The sequence below is a fragment of the Acipenser ruthenus genome, chromosome 2 (assembly GCF_902713425.1).
Source record: "Acipenser ruthenus chromosome 2, fAciRut3.2 maternal haplotype, whole genome shotgun sequence".
Classification (NCBI taxonomy): Eukaryota; Metazoa; Chordata; class Actinopteri; order Acipenseriformes; family Acipenseridae; genus Acipenser; species Acipenser ruthenus.
Window position 1 is genome coordinate 88,532,600 of NC_081190.1, and position 22,005 is coordinate 88,554,604.

Genomic DNA, 22,005 nt, shown 5'->3' on the forward strand with positions numbered 1-22,005 from the left:
TCCCTCCGAGTGATTGTGTTGTCGGTGCACTCCTTGTACAAAACCAAAGCATTGATGGCTGCCAGGTCCAAAAACTTTATAAAAAAGACACAGGCCACCTGCGAGTACCACCTTTGACAGAATACAGCCGTGTCATTTCATCCAGTATATCCGCACCGTACTTTGTTGGTTGGCACAGTTGTTCTGTCTGAGAAATGTAGTGTAAATAATAATATAGGATGTGTAGAATGACTTTCATCAGTGTTTCAAACAGGATTATAATACGTTATTTCACACTGACGTTGATTTTATTACAAAACCCAGACAAAATTGTTGGCTATATTGTATTGATTTTAATATGCCGCATAAACTGCGGGTCTTGTGGTTGAAGAAGCAAGTGCTTATAACTTATTCATTTAAGATTCTAAAGCAGAAACACCATATGAGGATTTCATTCAAATATTTAGTAACACTTAAGAACGGACATTCACGAGATATTCACATGATTTAAATCTGAATTGCAAAAGCCGTTCAAAAAACGGTTATGGCGGTGCTAGTATCATGTATTGTAATTAGCAATTTTGATATAATACATAGATAGTCATATTTGAGAGCTTTAAAACAACACCAACGCCACTCTAGACAATAATGTATTACGCGATTTAACCTGAGTGAGGTCAAAGGTCACAGAATCCCACAACTTTTATCTTGCATCACAGAATAGTCATATTCAAGAGCTTTAAAATGACACCAAAACTACCTTTCTGTGTCAGTTATGGGAGAAGTTATGACCATGGAAAGGTTGGGTGGAGAGGTCCAAAATGGGTCAACTTTGAGCTGTATCTCATGAATGGGATGTCAATCAGGCCAAGAATTTACACTGTAACCACTTCTCCCAAAGGCAAACATTCATGGAAATTTGATCACAAATCAAAGGAGATTGAGGTTTTTGGTGATTGATTTCATATGGAATGACCCTGCATGATTTCCATAGATGTTAAAACTTCAGCTCTCACCAAATAAGCATCAACTAGGATCTAGCTTCTTTTACTGTAAACTAATGGGAGCCTTCTGTGTTTCCTTCCATCTGATGATGTAGACATCCTTCTGCCTGGTATTGATGGCTGAAGTGTAATGCTGGCTCCAGGGATCAGCCTGTTTTTGCCTCCCTGGCGCATCAGCACACACAACGGCTGCAATGCTGGCTCCAGCGATCAACCACTGCGTGGCCTCCCTAGCGCAACAGAATGACAACCGTCTGGACTGAGCTGAGTAGGGTACTTCTCTGGGGTCTTTCAAGTGGGCACCTTACATCGGAGGTGTTTCGTCGAGTAGCCCACGACACCTTAAAAGGGCTCGACAGTGATTCTGGCGTCCCAGCATTACCCCCCTCCGTACCCCACTCAGCTAAGCCCAGCTTACTTGCCTTCCTTTATGTCGACGTTGCTTGGTTTCTACAATGCTTGAGGTCCCCAACCAGAATCTTTTCGTCTCAACCAGATCCAGTTGCTGCTCCTCTCTGCTGCTTCACATAAGTTCTTCACTATGCGTCGCAACTCTTCACCACTGAATCCGCTGTCTCTGAGAAGCCGAGTTGTGGAGTGTGCCACAAATCCTCGACAACCCACCTCCACTGGGTAAACCTGGACTCTCCATCCTCTCTGTTCTGCTTCAGCAGCCAGTTGAGCATACTGAAGTTTCTTCCTTTTATACGCCTCATCCACAGCATCCTCCCATGGCACTGTTAACTACCAGGTGAACAAGGCGTGCTGATCCAGACCACAAGATAATATCAGGTCAGAGTTTAGTGGTGGCAATCTCAGGTGGGGCAAATAAGCCGTTGTCCAACATCTGCCAGCATTTTCCAGTTTCTAGCAGCTTCCAGTTGTCCTAGATGAGTTTTGGTTTTAATACCTTTTCTTGGTGGTTGCTCCCCTGGATGGAGAAATGTTGTTTTTGTATGTCATATATTGCTGGAATTGGTGGCAACCTGTTGGTCATGCTGTGCTTGTCTTCCAGTGCTAAGGCAAAACATCGTAGCACCTGGTCATGAACCCAAGTAAACCGTCCTTGGCTAAGACCCACATTACATGCTGTCAGAATGTGTCTTAATGTAGTTGGATCTGAACACAAAGGACACCACGGATCCTCTTCTACCCATAGATTAAGGTTCTGTGGTGAATGGAGAATATCATCATATGTTGACCTGATGAGGAAACTGATCCAGCTGTGTTCCACTGTCCATAGATCTTTCCAGCCGATCTTGCGTTGTTCCATACTCTCCCATCTCGTCCGTTCTCCCTACTTGGCCTTAGAAACTGCCTTTAACCCCATCCTCTCCTCCTGCTTTTGCACCTCATTGTAAGCTATTTCTTACACTGCACAGTGGTGTGCAATACTACAACAAGCCTAAACGTAAAGGTAAGGGTTTTGCATCTCGGAAACAAGAACTTTATTAAAGCTACACTGTATGAAGTTGTGAGTACAGTAAATACATAATATAATGCAGGAAACACAATACTTGTATTTTAAGTTTAAAACAAACAAACAAAAATAAAAACAGTCCGAGCATGAAGCAGTAGACAATATCAATGATGATGTTTAGTACTTTAAATGTGCAGTGTAATTTACTGTTATGGTTGGTGTCTTTTTTTTTAATTTGCTGAGTAGTATTATTTTGTTCAGCTAATAGTTTGGATTACAGTAAAATAACTTGCTCTAACAGGATTACAGTATACCATACAATAGTTACTAGCCATAATTGCAAAAACAAGTTGATCTACAGGTGTGTTGTAGAAGTGAGGTGCATTTTGAATTGGGCATTTGAAAACTGGGTAGAAGCAGGGGTAAAATAGATTATAAAGGAAACAAGGGAGGATACTGCAGCAAGAAGAAATGAGGCACAGTGCCAATAACAGAGGACTGCAGGTTGAGTGAAGTGGTGTGTGTTTTTTTTTGTTTTTTGCAATGTAACAGCTATATCATATAAAAAGTTTCAAATAGTTATGGGAACTATTTTTTTTGTTTGTTTTGGTGGCAAGGAATACCATATTCAAAGGAATATGTGCACTTTGTTTCTAAAATCAAAACCTAGATAGTACTAATTTGTAACACTGGCTGTGATGGGAATGGCATGAGGACTCCGGTAAGGAGTCGGTCCGTGTCTCTTCCCCCTCAAACCCCTCCCCTCCCTACTGCTTAGCAACATCGAATCAGCCAGATGGAGCTGGGTGACTAGTTGGCCTATTAGACTACAGGAGGAGAGTGTGTGTCTGAATTTGAGTTAGCAGTGTCTTAAGGGGCAAAAAAAAAAAAAAAGAGCTCATGCCCATGTTTTGTTTTTATGGTCTAGTTCTGTAACTAGGGTAAGTGTTGGTAAGGATTGGTTGGTAATTATTAATAGACACTAGTCTCCTACTGTACATGGCAAAATGTTCTGGGGACCTGAAATTCGAATACGAATCAAAGGCTGATGACTTAAGTTTGCGTCCCTTTTTGTTTTAAATAGCTTTTTTTGATGATATGGAGAATGTTTAAGCAAAGCTAACTTTCCATCCCTATATTGTAAGGAAACTCTTCAAGCTTATATTTATATTGGCTATTGTAATACATTTGTAGGAAATTAATACATATCTACCCCATATACAGAATCTGAGTTCCTTTATGCATTTATGCAATTAACCTCTTTTGACAGACAGAATGCTCTATGTTAATTTTTATTCTAGCATTTAAGCCTTAATTCAGTTTGTGGATTGTGTTTTTTTTTTTTTTCTTTTGAGAGACCTAGAGAAGTCCCATAATTTGTGAATTTCCATTTTTAATGAATTTGCCTGTATTTTTACTGAATGTTTGTTGAATAAAAAAGTGCCTCTGTTTAAGGAGCAGAGCTACGTGATGTGTAGAGAGCAGTGTTTGAACTGTTCAATCCTGCGGTAAGGCACTAGGACCCAGTGAACCAGTCTGTCTGCCTGTGCCATTGCTGCATACTGCTTAGCAACAACAAATCGGCCAGATAGTTGGGCAACTAGTTGGCCAATTAGACTAGAGGAGGAATGGGTGTCTGAGTTTGAGTTTGATCCGTGTCTGAAGGGAGAACAGCATAAGTTCATAACTTTTTTTTTTTTTTGCCAGTCTGGTTGTATACTGTAATGGGGAAAGTTACAGTACGTGAAGTGTGTTGAGATCTCTCTTAAACTGATTTGCAAAATGAGATGCTCCTGTCCTGTAACAGTGAAGAGTGGATGAAATCCTTCCTGGGTAATGCAATGGCAGAGGAGTGTGGGGACACGGTGACAAACCCGCCCCTCATGCTAGGAGGGGATGGCTACATCTACCAACTTAATGGTTTATGGACGAAAGTGTCTGGGGGAACAAAAACAAATTTAAATTCAATGTTTTTGCACCAAATAGCATTATAAAATCCTGATACCAAGGGTACAATTTTTATGCTTTATTTACCCAAGAAAATAAACAGGAATTTATCAGGTATTGGTACTATTTCATAGTAATTCCAGTGAATTTCCTTGCATAACTTTCCACTCTGCCTTGCAGCTGCCAGTGTGTGGATCTGCCATGCGTGAGATCCAAGCCAGAGACTCAGGTGGGGCCACAGCAGCAATGGAGCTGTGACTTTATAATTTGAGAACTGAAACCCTTAAATCAGAAAGAGAAATGGAGGCAGTTCATACTTTTCTACTGAATATTCAGAAATATGCTGTCTGCTGCAACATTCCAAACCACTTCTAGAAACTTTTTCCAATAAATGTGATGTGTTTAGTGTTCGTGAAGTACAGGTACTGTAGTAGTGCCCTTTGTGCATTGCCTGCTTCAGTACATTGACTGTTGCATTATTCTACGACAGGACGTCATTCCTGTATCCAGATCTTTTTAAAAATATCAAATCAAACCAGACCAAAGAAGCTTCAGATTAGGAAAAGGGAGCATGTGGTTTCACAATTTAACAGAACACTTTGCATCAATGATCAACTTCTCAGCAAGTAGTTCAAAATCAGGACTGACATGTTGATTTGTTAAGATCGTACTACTTTCTTGTGGCTGTTAGGATTGACCAACCTAATTACAGATAAGCTGGGTCTTTTGAAACCAAATTACGTTAATTCATCATTGGTGTACATAAAGGTTGTTATTTAAGTTGTTCCTGTGTGGGAAGGGTGGTTGAGAAAAATAAATAAATAAATATATATATATATATATATATATATATATATATATATATATATATATATATATTGCAAATTAATATGTCGTTTCATTTGTATTGCTCTGAAATAGGGATGTCACGGTATTACATTTTGATGGTATGATAACCATCAAATATACTATGGTTATCGTCATACCACGGTATGCCATTTTTAAATACATTTTTAAAATGGCTATTTAAAGAAATACATAGTGGTCAAATAATATTTGTATTAATTAAAAAAATAAGTTGTTACTTTTGACATTAAGCTATGTTAAGCTGTTTAAGTGCTCTTGCTGTAGTTACATTTTTCTTACAAAACTTATTGAGAAAATCAGAATATTTTCTATCAGTTTGAATTTGAACTGTATTGTGTGCAGAATTGCAGTTCAGAAACGTGGTAGTGCTATATATAATGTGCTATATATAAACGTGGTAGTGCTATATATAATGTTAAATAAAGAGTTATATTATGTACTGGCTATGTGAGTTTTCAGTTTTTGAATGTACTATTCATAATGCATAGTGAACTGTTCATCTCTTCTGTACTGGTGATACTTTATTAATACACCAGCTTTACATTTAAATGGCAAAAGAAATGTGAAGGATACAGTTCATGTGGTGTAGTGGTTAGGGCTCTGGACTCTTGACCGGAGGGTCGTGGGTTCAATCCCTGGTGGGCAACACTGCTGCTGTACTTTGCTCCAGTAAAAACCCAACTGTATAAATGGGTAATTGTATGTAAAAATAATGTGTAAAAAATAATGTAATTGTGTGTAAAAATAATGTGATATCTTGTAACAATTGTAAGTCGCCCTGGATAAGGGCGTCTGCTAAGAAATACATAATAATAATGGAACTACTTCTGTTAAATCTGTTTTTACCTAGTTAGTTAGCTGCAGTTATTTATTTGGCCACAATGTGCTCCTGCAGTAAAAGCTTACTGTATAGAATTTGCAAACAGCATCTATTACGTGGACACAAAACAAAGTGCATTTTAACTTAATTTTAATTCTAAAAATGTGATTAAGTGTATACTAAGAATTTACATGCCGGAGCTTCGCTATACAGAGACGGGAGATATACAGGTTTTTTTTTTTTTTTTTGACAAGGAGCTGGTAGAGACAGAAATACGTTGACTTTTGTTATAGAAAAATGGTTGCCGTTTCAAAACCGTGGCAGTCTACAACGGTATACCGTGACATTATCCCGGGTTTAAAAGGCATGTCGTATGCAGACAGGCTAAAAGAATTTAATCTATTCAGTGTTGAACAAAGAAGACTATGTGGTGATCTGATTCAAGCATTCAAAATCCTAAAAGGTATAGACAATGTCGACCCAGAGGACTTTTTTGACCTGAAAACTGAAAAAAGAAACAAGGACCAGGGGTCACAAATGGAGATTAGATAAAGGGGCATTCAGAACAGAAAATAGGAGGCACTTTTTTTACACAGAGAATTGTGAGGGTATGGAACCAACTCCCCAGTAACGCTGTTGAAGCTGACACCCTGGGATCCTTCAAAAAGCTGCTTGATGAGATTCTGGGATCAATAAGCTACTAACAACCAAACGAGCAAGATGGGCTGAATGGCCTCCACTCGTTTGTAAACTTTGTTCTTATCCCTACTCCTGAAATACATACAGGCTTAAATAACTATCTTTTAAGAATCGAATTAATTCAAAGATAAAACTGCTATTTTTCATGTGCTTGAATAGTTAGTTGGCCACATTTTGCTCTACTGACAATTATTGACTCCAAACATTTCTTACTGTTTTTTTATTATTTTTTTTATGATAATTTTCAAACTGTTGGTTAAACAGACTTTGATAAATGAGAATATACATCTACCCTCTCTGAAACCGCTAGAAAAGGGTTCATGAACGGCAAACTTGATTTAATTTATTCAAATCGATTTCAGCATTCCTTGAAGTGTTGTGACTAGGGCCCAGTATTAATAGCAATAATCGCTTGTATACTTTTTCAACTTGTACTGTCAGATGGCTAAACATGTTGTCTTCACTGAGGGAATTCAGAAAATACCAATGGTTTGCATGAAATTATTCTTTGCAATTCATACAATGCAGTCCTGTCTTGTTTGTTAACATGAAATGACATGTATTTAACGAAATACATTTAAATACAATAGTAAAACATTTCTCTTCACACTAGTTTTGCTGCTCATGGTGTTTTTAGTCAACTTTCACATTAAACAGGCAAGTGGTTTTATTTATGGCATTCTAGTGCAGCTTGTCCGTGGTGAGTGGCATTGCACCCACTACCAGTTGTATAACAGGGTTGAACCTGCCCATTGCAGCACAGTTACAGGCAGAAAACAGCGTTGATTAGATGGCTTGAGAATGGTGTGCTGATCTGCTGTATGTAAACTGACCTATAGAAAAAAGAGCTGCAGTAAGCGTAGCCTTGCTTTTAGGGTGGTGGTTGTAATTTAAAACTGCTGTTGCAAGTGGCATGTTTTTCTGTGTTTTGTTACTTAAAGTAACTCGGACACTCCTTAACCCATTTGTAAGCTTGTTCCAGGATTTAGCTACAGTTTAAATGGCATTTGAACTTGAATGAGAAGTTGGTGTAGGGTATACTGCAAGTAAAATCTAAAATGATTACATTCACAAATGTTGGATCATTTTTGTTAATGAGCTCATTTATTGTTAGCTCTGCATCACACATATTGTCCTTGCTGCATTTTCTTTGCATTCTGCTGGGGTTATTTGGGGCTTGTCTTGGCAATGTAGTTCTGCAGTGATGTTGGGAAGAGAGCCTATGCTAATTTTAAAATGCATTGCTTAAGGGTTTACAATAGAGATAAAATTGGATGTGGATTGGTTATATAAATAATAAACTAAAACAAAAAGCAAAAACTTCTTCAGTTTCCTATGTATTTGATAGACAAAAGGGAGCACAAGGACCCAGCAAACTCCTCTGTCCCCCTCTCAACTGCTTAGCAACAGCGAATCAGCCAAATGTTTTTGGACATCCAGCTAGCCAATTAGACAAGGAGAGGATGGGCTTCAGGTCTAGCGTTGTAGTAGTGTCTGGATGAAAAACAAGAAATCTAGTTCATGCCCTGTTTTGGATTTCCTACCTTGTGTCTTTGGGAACATTTCATAAAAGGTTTGAAATATACCCCAAAATGTTGAAAATATGCAGGGTGGGTGGATGTGGTTTTTCTAAGGGTAAATAATTTGAAAAAAAAAGTGGTGTAACAATGCGTTTTGCGTCCTACAGGAACCAACATGTTTTAAATGTGTGTGTTATTGACCTACAATGTTATGTGTTACAGTAGACGTTGAAGACGAGAATGCATGCAAGGCAAGGTCTGTGCCCTATATCTTCAGGACAATGTGGGATGAGTTCATTCTGGTTTAATGTATAGAACTGCACTGCACCATAGATGTTAAATCGTCTCTTGCTGTACAAGATTCAAACTGTTTCCTGAAGATTTGTCATAACCTTTATTAGGCTGATGCAAATATGTCAGGGCATTTGTCTTCATTAAATAATTAATTTATTAATGCAGAAAAAAAAGTCCAGGGCAGTTTTCCATTATGCTGTCAGAACGAATTGCTGATGCCACATACAGTACACTGTACAGTACCAGTGAGCTCCAAACTAACAACAGTAGAAGAGCATGAAATGTACTCCATTCCACTTGTTTACATATATTTAGTACTTTTTAGGCTTTGTGGATTTTTGATAATTTGTTTTAGATCAATTGTACAATATAGTTTCATAAATATCCATTCCAACAAGTGTTACCAATAAAAGCAAAACTTGCAACTTCATTTTTTTAATAAGATTCTTGTACTATTATATAAAATTAAGGTATTATTATTTTATTATTATTTATTTCTTAGCAGACGCCCTTATCCAGGGCGACTTACAATCGCAAGCAAATACAAATACATTCAAGTGTTACAATATAAGTCATACAATAAGAACAAGAAATACAATAATTCTCAAGTGTGACAAACCACAATTCAATAATACAGCAGATAATAGTGAAAGTTACATCAGGATATGATTAAGTAGTGATAGTTACATCAGGATATGATTAAGTACAAAATACTACAGATTAAACACTTGGCAGATTACAATATTCTGAGGTACAGGATTAAATGCAGTAAAATAGGGGGCAGATAAGAGCAAAATAAAGCATATTTAAATGAAGGGTGACAGTGTCCCAGGATACAACAGAGGAGTTCTACAGGTGCTGTTTGAAGAGGTGAGTCTTAAGGAGGCGCCGGAATGTGGTCAGGGACTGGGCAGTCCTGACATCTGTAGGAAGGTCGTTCCACCACTGCGGAGCAAGGGTGGAGAAGGAGCGGGCTCGGGAGGCAGGGGAGCGTAGCGGAGGTAGAGCCAGTCTTCTAGTGCAGGCGGAGCGGAGAGGTCGAGTGGGGGTGTAGGGAGAGATGAGGGTCTGGAGGTAGCTGGGTGCAGTCTGATCAAGGCATCTGTAGGCTAGTACAAGAGTCTTGAACTGGATGCGAGCGGTGATCGGGAGCCAGTGGAGTGAGCGGAGTAGTGGAGTAGTGTGGGCGAAGCGAGGTAGAGAGAACACCAGGCGAGCAGCAGAGTTCTGGATGAGCTGGAGCGGACGGGTGGCGGACGCAGGGAGGCCAGCCAGGAGGGAGTTGCAGTAGTCTAGGCGGGAGAGTACCAGGGCCTGGACCAGGAGCTGGGTAGCATAGTTGGTGAGGAAGGGTCGGATTCTTCGGATGTTGCTCAGGAAGAATCTGCAAGTGCGTGCCAGAGTGGAGATGTGCTGGGAATAAGAGAGGCAGGGGTCCAGGGTGACTCCAAGGTTCTTAGCTGAGGAAGAGGGAGAGAGTGTGGTAGATTCCAGAGGAACAGAGATAGAGAGATCAGAGGAGGGGGAGGAGGAGGGAAAGAAAAGGAGGTCAGATTTAGAGAGGTTGAGTTTGAGGTGATGCGAGTGCATCCAGGAGGAAATAGCAGACAGACAGGTAGAGATACGGGAGGAGATGGTGGAGTCAGAGGTGGGGAAGGAGAGGAAAATCTGAGCATCATCAGCATAGAAATGGTATGAGAAACCATAGGATGCGATGAGGGGGCCCAGGGAGCGGGTGTAGAGAGAGAACAGGAGAGGACCCAAGACTGACCCTTGGGGGACTCCAGTTAAGAGAGGGTGAGGTGTGGAGGTTGCTCCACGCCAGGTTACCTGGTAAGTGCGGTTGGAGAGGTAGGAGGAGAACCAGGCCAGAGCAGTGCCAGAGATCCCCAGGTCAGCAAGAGATGATAGTAGAATAGAGTGATCAACAGTGTCAAAGGCAGCAGAGAGGTCGAGGAGAATTAGGACAGAGGAGAGAGAGGCAGCTCGGGCACACTTAAGTGATATAAACTGGAACAACCAGTTTGTACATACAGTATGCAACAACTATATTTCAACTTCTGCTGCAAGTACTTGATATGTCCCCTTTTTGGAAATTAAGAACAATAGTTGTCAGTCTGTCATTTAATGCATACAAATGCACAGTAATGGATTTATTTGCTTTTCCATTTATAATTGAATGATGCAAACATTTTACTGGAGCACACACTAAAAGTGGAAGATCAGATCTTAATGTGGTTGTTTGCAAACTTGTATTTAATGTTACTTTTTTAATAAAACGTGTTAAATCTTTCTTCATCCTGTTATCACTTTAACACAAGTTAATATTCTCTACTAAAGACTGGCTCCTTTTGTACAGCATATGAAACACAGCTTCTGTTAGCGAGACTAATTTAACATATGCATAAGACAGTATTTCTAAGGCTCCAGACCCAGTTTATCGTTTTAAAAAAACTGGCTTCTGGTAAGATATCCCAAAACTACTGTAACAGAAGTAATAGATTTAGAGATACTGATAATATACTGAATAACTACTACATTATTCAACTATAGCATACAATAGGGCTGCAACGAAGGGTACATTTTGACCTTCGAAGGTTCGGAACACATTACCGAAGGAAGGTTCGAACCTTCCATGGTACTAATTTGCATAATTTACTGGTGATGTCACCATAGCTACTTGTTTATATTGTTTGATTGAAAATACTATTATTTTACAGGTAAGCCATGTAAATGGAATAAAACATTCATATGTAGTTTAAAAATACATTATGTAGAAACAGTAATCATGTTTTTATAATTTAAATAAATACAAATACACGTTGTTTATTTACATCTAATTGATGTTGCTTGCATTGCAGCAGCACTAACAGCAGCGGACTTAGGCAAAACAAACTTAATTTAACGTTCACTGTTGCAAGCAGGTTATCGGTCACAGTCACAATTTACCTCCATGATACATGGATTTGCCTCCATGATACATCAACAGTAAACTTTGGGATTTTTTTTTTGTTAAAAAAAAAACAACAAAAAGAAAAAACAGCAGTGGGGTTTTGAGACATTTCTTTCAATACAGCTTACGCTATCGCTTTGCTGTTGAGATGGTGAATGAAGAAATTTGCCTCTGGTTAACATGGGCTGGAGGGGGGAGGGACGGACGGTGGTCATTATTTTTAAATTTAAAATTATTGGTGTTTAGCGTATATTTTGTGTGTTTCAAACATAGTTTGAAATTGCTGTCTGTGAGCACTCAAGACGGCGAGCCACAGTACGCTGTCCTAATTCAGCCTCCAACATGCCGATTGCACGAAGGCGCTGCTCTCTTTACAGACATGGCGTATTGTTTTTTTTAATATGATTCTTTATTGCTTTTATTCAAGCTTGCAATTCAACAGTTGAAATCACTCCATATCCATTGTCCAATCAACTGTCTCACTAATTAGATGATTAAGTGCATATGCTTCAGTCATAGTCACTCAAGCGTGTTACGGTCAAGGATGAATGATTTGAGTGATTTAAAAAGAAACCAAAACATTTAGTCATTTATATACTTTTTTATTTTCGAAAATAAATGTTTTATAATAGTGATAAGTTTCTTTTGATGCTCGGTATATGTCTGTCGGAAGTTCTATACCATACATAATGCAAAATATGTCTAGACGTCTCCTAGGCAAACGTGTTAAACTGAATTGCTATCTATACGGACTAATAGGTAGTTTGTTCGAAGTGCTTTAATAATTGTATTTCACACCATGTATGTGTGTGTGTGTATATATATATATATATATATAATATATATATATATATAAATATAAATTTAATAAATAAGTTACACACTATAAATACATGGGTGAAGGCTATTTTTGCATCCTGAGCCATTCTAAAAAAAAAAAAGCATAATACCACAGTAGTGATGTCAAAAAGTGATTATTCCTCTAGAGTAAAATATACTTTAACTTTGACCCATTCGATTCCTTGAGACCATCACTTTCAATTCAAACACAAAATGTCTCGTTTTCAATCACTCGACAACACCCACAGTACAGAAATGTTCATTAATGATCAACAAAATGAGAAAACGTTAAAAAAAATAAAAATAAAAAAAATAACGCTGATGCATTAGTATCTCAGAGAAACTGGAGAGGAACAGGAAATTGAAACAAGGTAAAGGCAATAATCCAAATAAAGCTGAAGCACTAACGGATAACGACATAGAATGTCTGTACAGCACTGAAACACTATGTTTAAAAAAACCCAACTGTACTGCTGAACCTCGTCTTCTTGAATATTAGCATCACAAGAGTACCCATGTATTATAAAATTAGATGGGCCTCTTCAGTGAATTACAGGAAAACAGTTTCATCTCGGGTTTCTGTGACAGTTTATAAATTACTCGACCTTCAGTCTCTTAATTTATAACGTCACGCAAACCCTAGATGGAATTATTTTCCTATATACAGTGCCGTGAAAAAGTCTATGCCCCTGTCCGATTTTCTGCATTTTTGCACATTTTTCACATAGTACTTGGTCAGATTTTTTTGTTGGTTGTAGTAGTATGTAGAGGGAGTCTGAGAGAAAAAATGACACCATTTGTTTGGTGTGCAAGGTAATCAAACATGCAATCTTCAGGTGAAAAAGTTATTGCCCCCCCCTAGTTAACTCAACCCAATTAAAGGGATAATTAGGGTCAGCTGTTTGAGTACTTTGGTTAACAACCAGGCCTGATTTGGGCCAGCCCTGCCCAATATAAATCTGACTAACTTTGGCCCTTACCATCAGAGTGAAGTTGTCAGCACACAGGTTCTACAGGCACATCATGCCACGAACAAAAGAAATTCCTGAAGACCTCCAGAAAAAAATTGTTGATGCCTATCAGACTGGAAAGGGTTACAAAGCCATTTCTAAGGCTCTGGGGCTCCACCGAACCACAGTCAGAGCGATATTGTCCAAATGGAGAAAGTTTGGGACAATAGTGAATCTTCCCAGGAGTGGCCGTCCTGCCAAAATCTCTCCAAGAGCAAGGCGTAAAATCATCCAGGAAGTCACAAAGGACCCTAGAACAACATCCAGGGATCTGCAGGCCTCTCTCGCCTCGGCTAAGGTCGGTGTTCATGACTCCACCATCAGAAAGACACTGGGCAAAAATGGGATTCATGGCAGAGTAACAAGGCTGAAACCATTGCTCACTAAGAAAAACATGAATGCTCGTCTCAAGTTTGCCAAAAAGCATCTGGATGATCCTCAGGAGTTCTGGAACAATGTTCTGTGGAGAGATTAATCAAAAGTGGAACTTTTTGGCCCTGTTATGTCTGGCGAAAACCACACACTGCATTCCACAGTAAGAACCTCCTGCCAATGGTCAAGCATGGTGGTGGTAATGTCATGGTTTGGGGATGCTTTGCTGCATCAGGTCCTGGACGCCTTGCCATCACTGAAGGAACCATGAATTCTGCTCTGTATCAGAGAATTCTACAGGAGAATGTCAGGCCATCCGTCCGCGAGCTGAATCTGAAGCGCAGCTGGGTCATGCAGCAAGACAATGATCCGAAACACACAAGCAAGTCTACATCAGAATGGGTGAAGGACAAGAAATTTTAAAGTTTTGGAATGGCCTAGTCAAAGTCCAGACCTAAACCCCATTGAGATGTTGTGCAGGACCTGAAATGAGCAGTTCATGCTCAAACCCACAAATGTCACTGAGTTGAAGCAGTTCTGCATGGAGGAGTGGGCCAAAATTCCTCCACGGCGTTGTGAGAGACTAATCAATAACTACAGGAAGCGTTTGGTTGCAGTTATTGCTGCTAAAGGTGGCATAACCAGTTATTGAGTCTAAGGGGGCGATTACTTTTTCACACAGGTGCATTGGGTGTTGCATTTCTTTTAATAAATAAATGAAATATGTATCACATTTTTGTGTTATTTGTTCACCCATGGTCCCTTTAATATTAGGCTTTGCTTGAAGATCTGATAACATTCAGTGTCAAAAATATGAAAAATAGGGGGCAAATACTTTTTCATGGCACGGTATCTCTATCTCAGCCCCATTATTATACATGACTTTATAATCTACACAAACCATCTTGCATTAAAATATTAAACACATTTACACAATCGTGACATTTTTTTATTATTTATAGAAAAAGTAAAATAATCTACATAATTCAGAAAAGGTTAAAGAAACAAGTTGTAAAACTTGCGTTGCCATCTTGACAGGAAACCCCCATCTCACAGTACAATGAACTGTGCCACAAACCCAGTTCAGTGGACCCATGACCACTAGGTCCAGTGACCGAATCGCGAAAACACACAACCAGATGACCTGACGACCTGGTCATACCGCTAAAACGCACCCCAGGTCACCTAGCCACGTTCCCTATTTGTACCTTCAGTCACGCCCCCTTGGTTAGCGAGTGCAGCCATTTCTCTTCCAATCCACGGTTGCCACATTGCTACCCCAGGCAGGTGCACAGCAGGAGGATCAGTCAGGACGCAGGAGGGGCAGGGCTACCAGCAGTAGCTTTACCAGCAATACATTTCAGGACATTAAACTCAAGGGCCCCTACACTCATGACATTTTTAAAAATGACTTGGACACAAATTTAAACAACTGTTGAAATCCCAGTCAGGGGGTTTAAGTACAGGTTTGACAACATAATTAAGCTTTCCACAGAGGAAGGAGTTTGAGGAGGACCCAGAGTGATACAGTGCTTTTTAATTTTCTTAACTTTGGAGATGAGCAGTTACTCTTACTGAATTGGTATAGTGAAAAGAATGGATGCAAAATTGATGCATTTCAAGCAGAATGGAGAAAGCTTAAAACATTGGTCAAAGGTCAGTTTATGGGAGGTCATGCTAACAAAAGAACCATTTTGCACAGATTTAAAAAATCTTCTATATTTAATGGAAATCATGCTTGTGCTGCCGATATCAGCTGCCCAATGCGAACATGGATTTTCTGCACAGAACATAATTAAATCCAAGCTATGCAACTCACTTAATGTGGCTGAAGTTGAAAATCTTGTGAGAACCAGAGCCTTGTGTTAAGCACTGACTTTGCACGAGTAAAAGGAGACAAAAACCAAACTACGCTTCCTGGCCAAGTGATGCAGACATTTTAACTGTTGGTGACACTGTCTTAGACTGACGAATAAGAAATATTTGATAGTTGTATATAGTTCACAGGCTGAAGTTAAGGCCAAATTCCAGCTAATTTATTAAGAAACATTATTAAAAGGCAGAAGTGTAGGATATTTGAAGTTCACTTTTATTTATTTATTTTTTTTTAATTTTAGTCATTGCCAATTAGTTTTTTTTTTTATTATTTTTTCTCCCCAATTTGAAATGCCCAATTATTTTTTAGGCTCAGCTCACCGCTACCACCCCTGCACTGACTCGGGAGGGGCGAAGATGAACACACGCTGTCCTCCGAAGCGTGTGCCGTCAGCCGCCCGCTTCTTTACACACTGCGAACTCACCATGCAGCCGCCTCAGAGCTACAGCGTCGGAGGACAACGCAGCTTGCAGGCAAGCCCGCAGGCGCCCGGCCAGACTACAGGGGTCGCTGCTGCGCGGTGAGCCGAGGACACCCTGGCCGACCTAACCCTCCCTCCACCCGGGCGACGCTCGACCAATTGAGCGCCGCCCCCTGGGAGCTCCCGTCCATGGTCAGCTGTGGAATAGCCTGGACTCGAACCGGCGACGTCCAGGCTATAGAGCGCATCCTGCACTCTAGCGAGTGCTTCTACTGGATGCGCCACTCCGGAGCCCCCGAAGTTCACTTTTAAAGCATGAAAGATGAGGAACAATAGCATAAGGAGGAAGGACAGGAGTTTTGGCAGAATAGCAGATTACACAGAGGACAAGGAAGGCAGAGCAAGTCAGTCAGGCAGCGTAGAGGATGAATGAGGCAGCACAGGAGCTAAAGCGAGTACAAACATTCTGTTTTTGTATCGTTGTTTTTGTTTTCTTGTATTTTGAGGAGTTGAATTTGGAGGCAGCTAACTTGCTATTAAACTGGCACCCAACAACTGGATTTGGTGCCCAAAAATGTTGTTCTAGGAGCCATTGGCTCCTTGGGTAAAAGGTTTTGTTTGGAGCCCTAATTGCAACCTCTATTTTCTCTCTAAAAATACACCTTCTAAAAATCAGGTTGTATGTGTTCAGGACAGAAGTGCTACACAAGTGACAATGTTCTGGGAGAGAGTTTTTATTATGATTTATTGTTTTAATAGTGTGTATTAGGATTAGTATAAATCAGTTAATGTTTTAGCATTGCTGTGACCATATGGTGACAGTTCAGTTGCAGGTTTGCTTGTGAAAAAAAATGGGTATCATTTGTACACATACGTTTTCAAATCTTAAATACAGTATTTTCATTTTCAACAAGCACACCAATGTGTTCATGTTAAATGGCTGAATAATGCAATAATGTATATTGAAAGGCTTCGCGCTTAGTCACTTTCTTTTGAGAGACGTGGGCTCTCTTAGGTTACCGTACATGTTTAGACACACGCAGAAATTAAAAAACATCATGAAAGAAATAATAAAATATATATACAGATGTGCTCAAATTTGTTGGTACCCCTCCACAAAAAACGAAGAATGCACAATTTTCTCTGAAATAACTTGAAACTGACAAAAGTAATTGGCATCCACCATTGTTTATTCCATATTTAATAGAAATCAGACTTTGCTTTTGATTTTTTATTCAACATAATATTGTAAATAAGAAAACAAATGAAAATGGCATGGACAAAAATGATGGGACCGCTAACCTAATATTTTGTTGCACAACCTTTAGAGGCAATCACTGCAATCAAACGTTTTCTGTAGCTCTCAATGAGACTTCTGCACCTGTTAACAGGTAGTTTGGCCCACTCTTCCTGAGCAAACTGCTCCAGCTGTCTCAGGTTTGATGGGTGCCTTCTCCAGACTGCAAGTTTCAGCTCTTTCCATAGATGTTCGATAGGATTCAGATCAGGACTCATAGAAGGCCACTTCAGAATAGTCCAATGTTTTGTTCTTATGCATTCTTGGGTGCTTTTAGCTGTGTGTTTTGGGTCATTATCCTGTTGGAGGACCCATGACCTGCGACTGAGACAGAGCTTTCTGACATTGGGCAGTACGTTTCACTCCAGAATGCCTTGATAGTTTTGAGATTTCATTGTGCCCTGCACAGATTCAAGGCACCCTGTGCCAGGCGCAGCAAAGCAGCCCCAAAACATAACCAAGCCTCCTCCATGTTTCACTGTAGGTATGGTGTTCTTTTCTTTGAAAGCTTCATTTTTTCATCTGTGAACATAGAGCTGATGTGACTTGCCAAAAAGCTCCAGTTTTGACTCATCTGTCCAAAGGACATTCTCCCAGAAGGATTGTGGCTTGTCAATATGCATTTTAGCAAATTCCAGTCTGGCTTTTTTATGTTTTTCTTTCAAAAGTGGAGTCCTCCTGGGTCGTCTTCCATGGAGCCCACTTTCGCTCAAAAAGCGACGGATGGTGCGATGAGAAACTGACGTACCTTCACCTTGGAGTTCACCTTGTATCTCTTTGGCAGTTATCCTTGGTTCTTTTTCTACCATTCGCACTATCCTTCTGTTCACTCTGGGGTCGATTTTCCTCTTGCGGCCGTGTCTAGGGAGGTTGGCTACAGTTCCATGGACCTTAAACTTCTTAATAATATTTGCAACTGTTGTCACAGGAACATCAAGCTGCTTGGAGATGGTCTTGTAGCCTTTACCTTTACCATGCTTGTCTATTATTTTCTTTCTTTATTATTTCTTTTCTCTCCTCAGACAACTCTCTCCTTTGCTTTCTCTGGTCCATGTTCAGTGTGATGCACACAATGGTCCCAAACAGCACAGTGACTACTTTTCTCCATTTAATAGGCTGAATGACTGATTACAAGATTGGAGACGTGTGATACTAATTAAAGAAACTAATTAGTTTGAAATATCACTATAATCCAGTTATTTATTATCTTTTCTAAGGGGTACCAACAAATGTGTCCAGGCCATTTTAGAATATCTTTGTAGAATAAGCAATAATTCATCTCTTTTCACAGCTTCTTTGCTTTATTCTATGACATACCAAAGGCATGCAAGTATACATGATAAAATAGCTTTTAATTTCATCACTTTTCAGGAGGAATGAAGCATTATTTCAATGAGCTGTAAGGGTACCAACAAATTTGAGCACGTCTGTATATATATATATATATATATTATAAATAAATTGGAGCCCTGAAAATATTGCATTGAATAGTTAAATGGCTAAATCCAGGTAACAGACGGTTCATTTTTGGCATCAACAATGTAACTTTTATTTACAAAAACAGTCCTATATCTTGGTGTCCATTTCTTATATTTTGTTTCTGTTAAACTGCATCGCACCCACGTTTAGCTTTTAAAGCGGAACCGAGATTGTTTATAATCTACCCAGCCTTACTGAAAACCCACTTGCTGGGGAGTAACTTTGCAGGCATGTTTTAAAATGCTTCTGGCCAAGCGGGCTACTTTTGGAAAGCGATCGTTGATTTTCCACCATTCATTTATGTGTAGTGGTATACAATGAACCCAAATACTGTACTGCACAAGTGTACTGCTGTAGGCATGTTCTCGCATCCCAGAGGTTGCCTTTTAAAGTAGCCAACATTGATAGAGGCTTGTCTTGAGCACCTCTATTACAAGTTTTGTTTGTTTGCGTGTCTGTTTGTTTACAAAGTTTTACAGGGGTTGTCCACAGAGACTAAAGAGTCTTATTCTCACTGAGCCATGCTGCTGTATTAACAACAATGTAATAAGAATTGCAATGTAAACTACATTTGAAACAAACAGTGGTCTCTCGTTTTCCCTCAAGTATGCTAGTTTTTATGTCTGAATCTAATCTAATTTTCAAGGCATGAGTTTGGCGGCTGGTGTCTATTTTTGCTGTCCTGTGTGAAAGCCTGATGATCTCATACAATTCACTGCAGCTGTGGTCCCACCCACCCTGTGAGTACACAGATCTATCTCCTTGGATCGTGCACCTTTCATGCAGCTATTTCTGGCTTTAATAGTTTCATAACATTTTCCATGGTGAAATGTGGTGAGCTCACTTGGTAAACCTGCCCCCTTGTGTTCAATATAATCTGTATTATAAGCAGCAGCAGGAAGGGTTTATTGACACTATCAACAATAAGTTCATATCAGACTACACATTATACATGTGCACCTGTAACAAAGCAAAAATGTATTCAAAGATAGACAAAAAAAAAAAATGCTAGATTTGATGCTTGCCTGATCTCAAAGAAAGTCACAGATCAAAATGGATATGGCCAAATATGTGAATAAAGAAACAATATACGTTTACAAATTATGTTGAGAACGGTATTGTAGGAATCCAGTAGCAGGTAGCAACGGTAAGTTGCGCAATGTGAACTGTGCAGTCTCTTCAGAAACACTTGGCAGGGAATGGTAAATACACAAGGTGAATATGGTATAGGAGTCATGTCTTCCTCTTTTAGACTTGCCAGCACTGTTTGACATTATGAAGGCAATACAAACTCAGGTAAACAGTGCAGTATTGGTTGTTTAAACAAGCTTATGTCCTGTAGTTTCTCTGAGAAGTGAAGTTTTCTAGCAGTACTGTGTTTCAAACTATTTAGAACTTTCAGTCCTCACACATAATTGAATGCGACAAGCTTGCAAGTTTACTGCAGTTACAGTTCTTCTACATACTGTAGGTCATGGTGGTCTAATTTTATACCAAATTAATATTTACCGTCAGTCCTGTACTGTATGTTACTGATAATAATCTAGGTGTTTTATGAAAGCACAGACAGAGCATGCTTATAATGCACACCATAATTTACTGTTTATCCGTAACTCTATAGTGCTATGTATGCCCTTATAACAACTGACCACACTAAAGTGTAATAAAGCATCGTAGAGCCCAGAGGTATAGTACTTTTTTAAAGCATCTTGCAAATCATGGTAAATACACAGTATAGCCATGACAAAAGCATGTGAAAACAGCTGTGTAGAGGCAGCTGAAAGTAGCAATTGGTATACAGGCAGACGGGAACTGACCTGGTTTCTCTTTCTAGGCATCCAAACAAGGCAGACAGGCTAGAAGTTCAGATCCAGGGACTCCGTCTGTGCTCCAAGTTCATGTCCTTGGCTGGAATTCAAACTCGGCACCAGATTAGAGCATCTGAACCAGACATGTTGTTTTAGTGCACTGCAGCATTGCCGGGACCTGCAGATTAAATACAGATATTAACGAAGTGCTGCTGTAAAATTCTATAGAAACCCCAGAGCTGCACACTGTTTTTCTTTGAATGCAGGTACACAAAATATATATATATAATGTAATTCCTCCTCTATCCCCCCCTTGCCCCCCCAAGGTCTCTGGTGATCATCAGCACTTTAGATGGCCGGATATCTGCGCTGGACCCAGAGAATCATGGCAGGAAGCAGTGGGACCTGGATGTTGGCTCCGGGACTCTGGTTTCTTCAAGCCTCAGCAAGCCTGAGGTAGGTCCTGCACATGTACAGCACTCCTTCACATTCCTACAGGAGGTGGCCAGAGTTATCTGGAGCAAGGTTAGAATAATATATAACAGGACTCGAAATTAACGGTCTATTCACGGCTGTTCTGGCCCAGACTGCAGAATCTAAAAAATAAAGGTGCAGAGTGCAGTTATTGTGCAAGGTGAAACTGATTTTATATGTTAACTTAAATGTGTATAAAACTTGTAAATAAGCAGTTTCTTTTGCATTTTTTTTAAAACTGCACTTAAACTTATCAATATCGTGTGTGTGTGTGTGTATATATATATATATATATATATGTGTGTGTGTGTGTGTGTGTGTGTGTGTGTATATATATATATATATATATATATATATATATATATATATATATATATATATATATTGTTGGTACCCCTCCACAAAAAACGAAGAATGCACAATTTTCTCTGAAATAACTTGAAACTGACAAAAGTAATTGGCATCCACCATTGTTTATTCCATATTTAATAGAAATCAGACTTTGCTTTTGATTTTTTATTCAACATAATATTGTAAATAATAAAACAAATGAAAATGGCATGGACAAAAATGATGGGACCGCTAACCTAATATTTTGTTGCACAACCTTTAGAGGCAATCACTGCAATCAAACGTTTTCTGTAGCTCTCAATGAGACTTCTGCACCTGTTAACAGGTAGTTTGGCCCACTCTTCCTGAGCAAACTGCTCCAGCTGTCTCAGGTTTGATGGGTGCCTTCTCCAGACTGCAAGTTTCAGCTCTTTCCATAGATGTTCGATAGGATTCAGATCAGGACTCATAGAAGGCCACTTCAGAATAGTCAAATGTTTTGTTCGTATCCATTCTTGGGTGCTTTTAGCTGTGTGTTTTGGGTCATTATCCTGTTGGAGGACCCATGACCTGCGACTGAGACAGAGCTTTCTGA

General features: G+C 39.5%; 1 protein-coding gene across 1 annotated transcript in view; it reads left to right on the forward strand.

Annotated features, from left to right (window-relative positions):
• eif2ak3 (eukaryotic translation initiation factor 2-alpha kinase 3) overlaps window positions 1-22,005 on the forward strand; it is a 63,303-nt gene that overhangs the window by 12,321 nt on the left and 28,977 nt on the right. Inside the window, exon 2 of the mRNA XM_034013561.3 lies at window positions 20,933-21,062. Within this exon, the coding sequence (XP_033869452.3) occupies window positions 20,933-21,062 (130 nt within the window). The remainder of the gene's footprint in view (window positions 1-20,932; window positions 21,063-22,005) is intronic.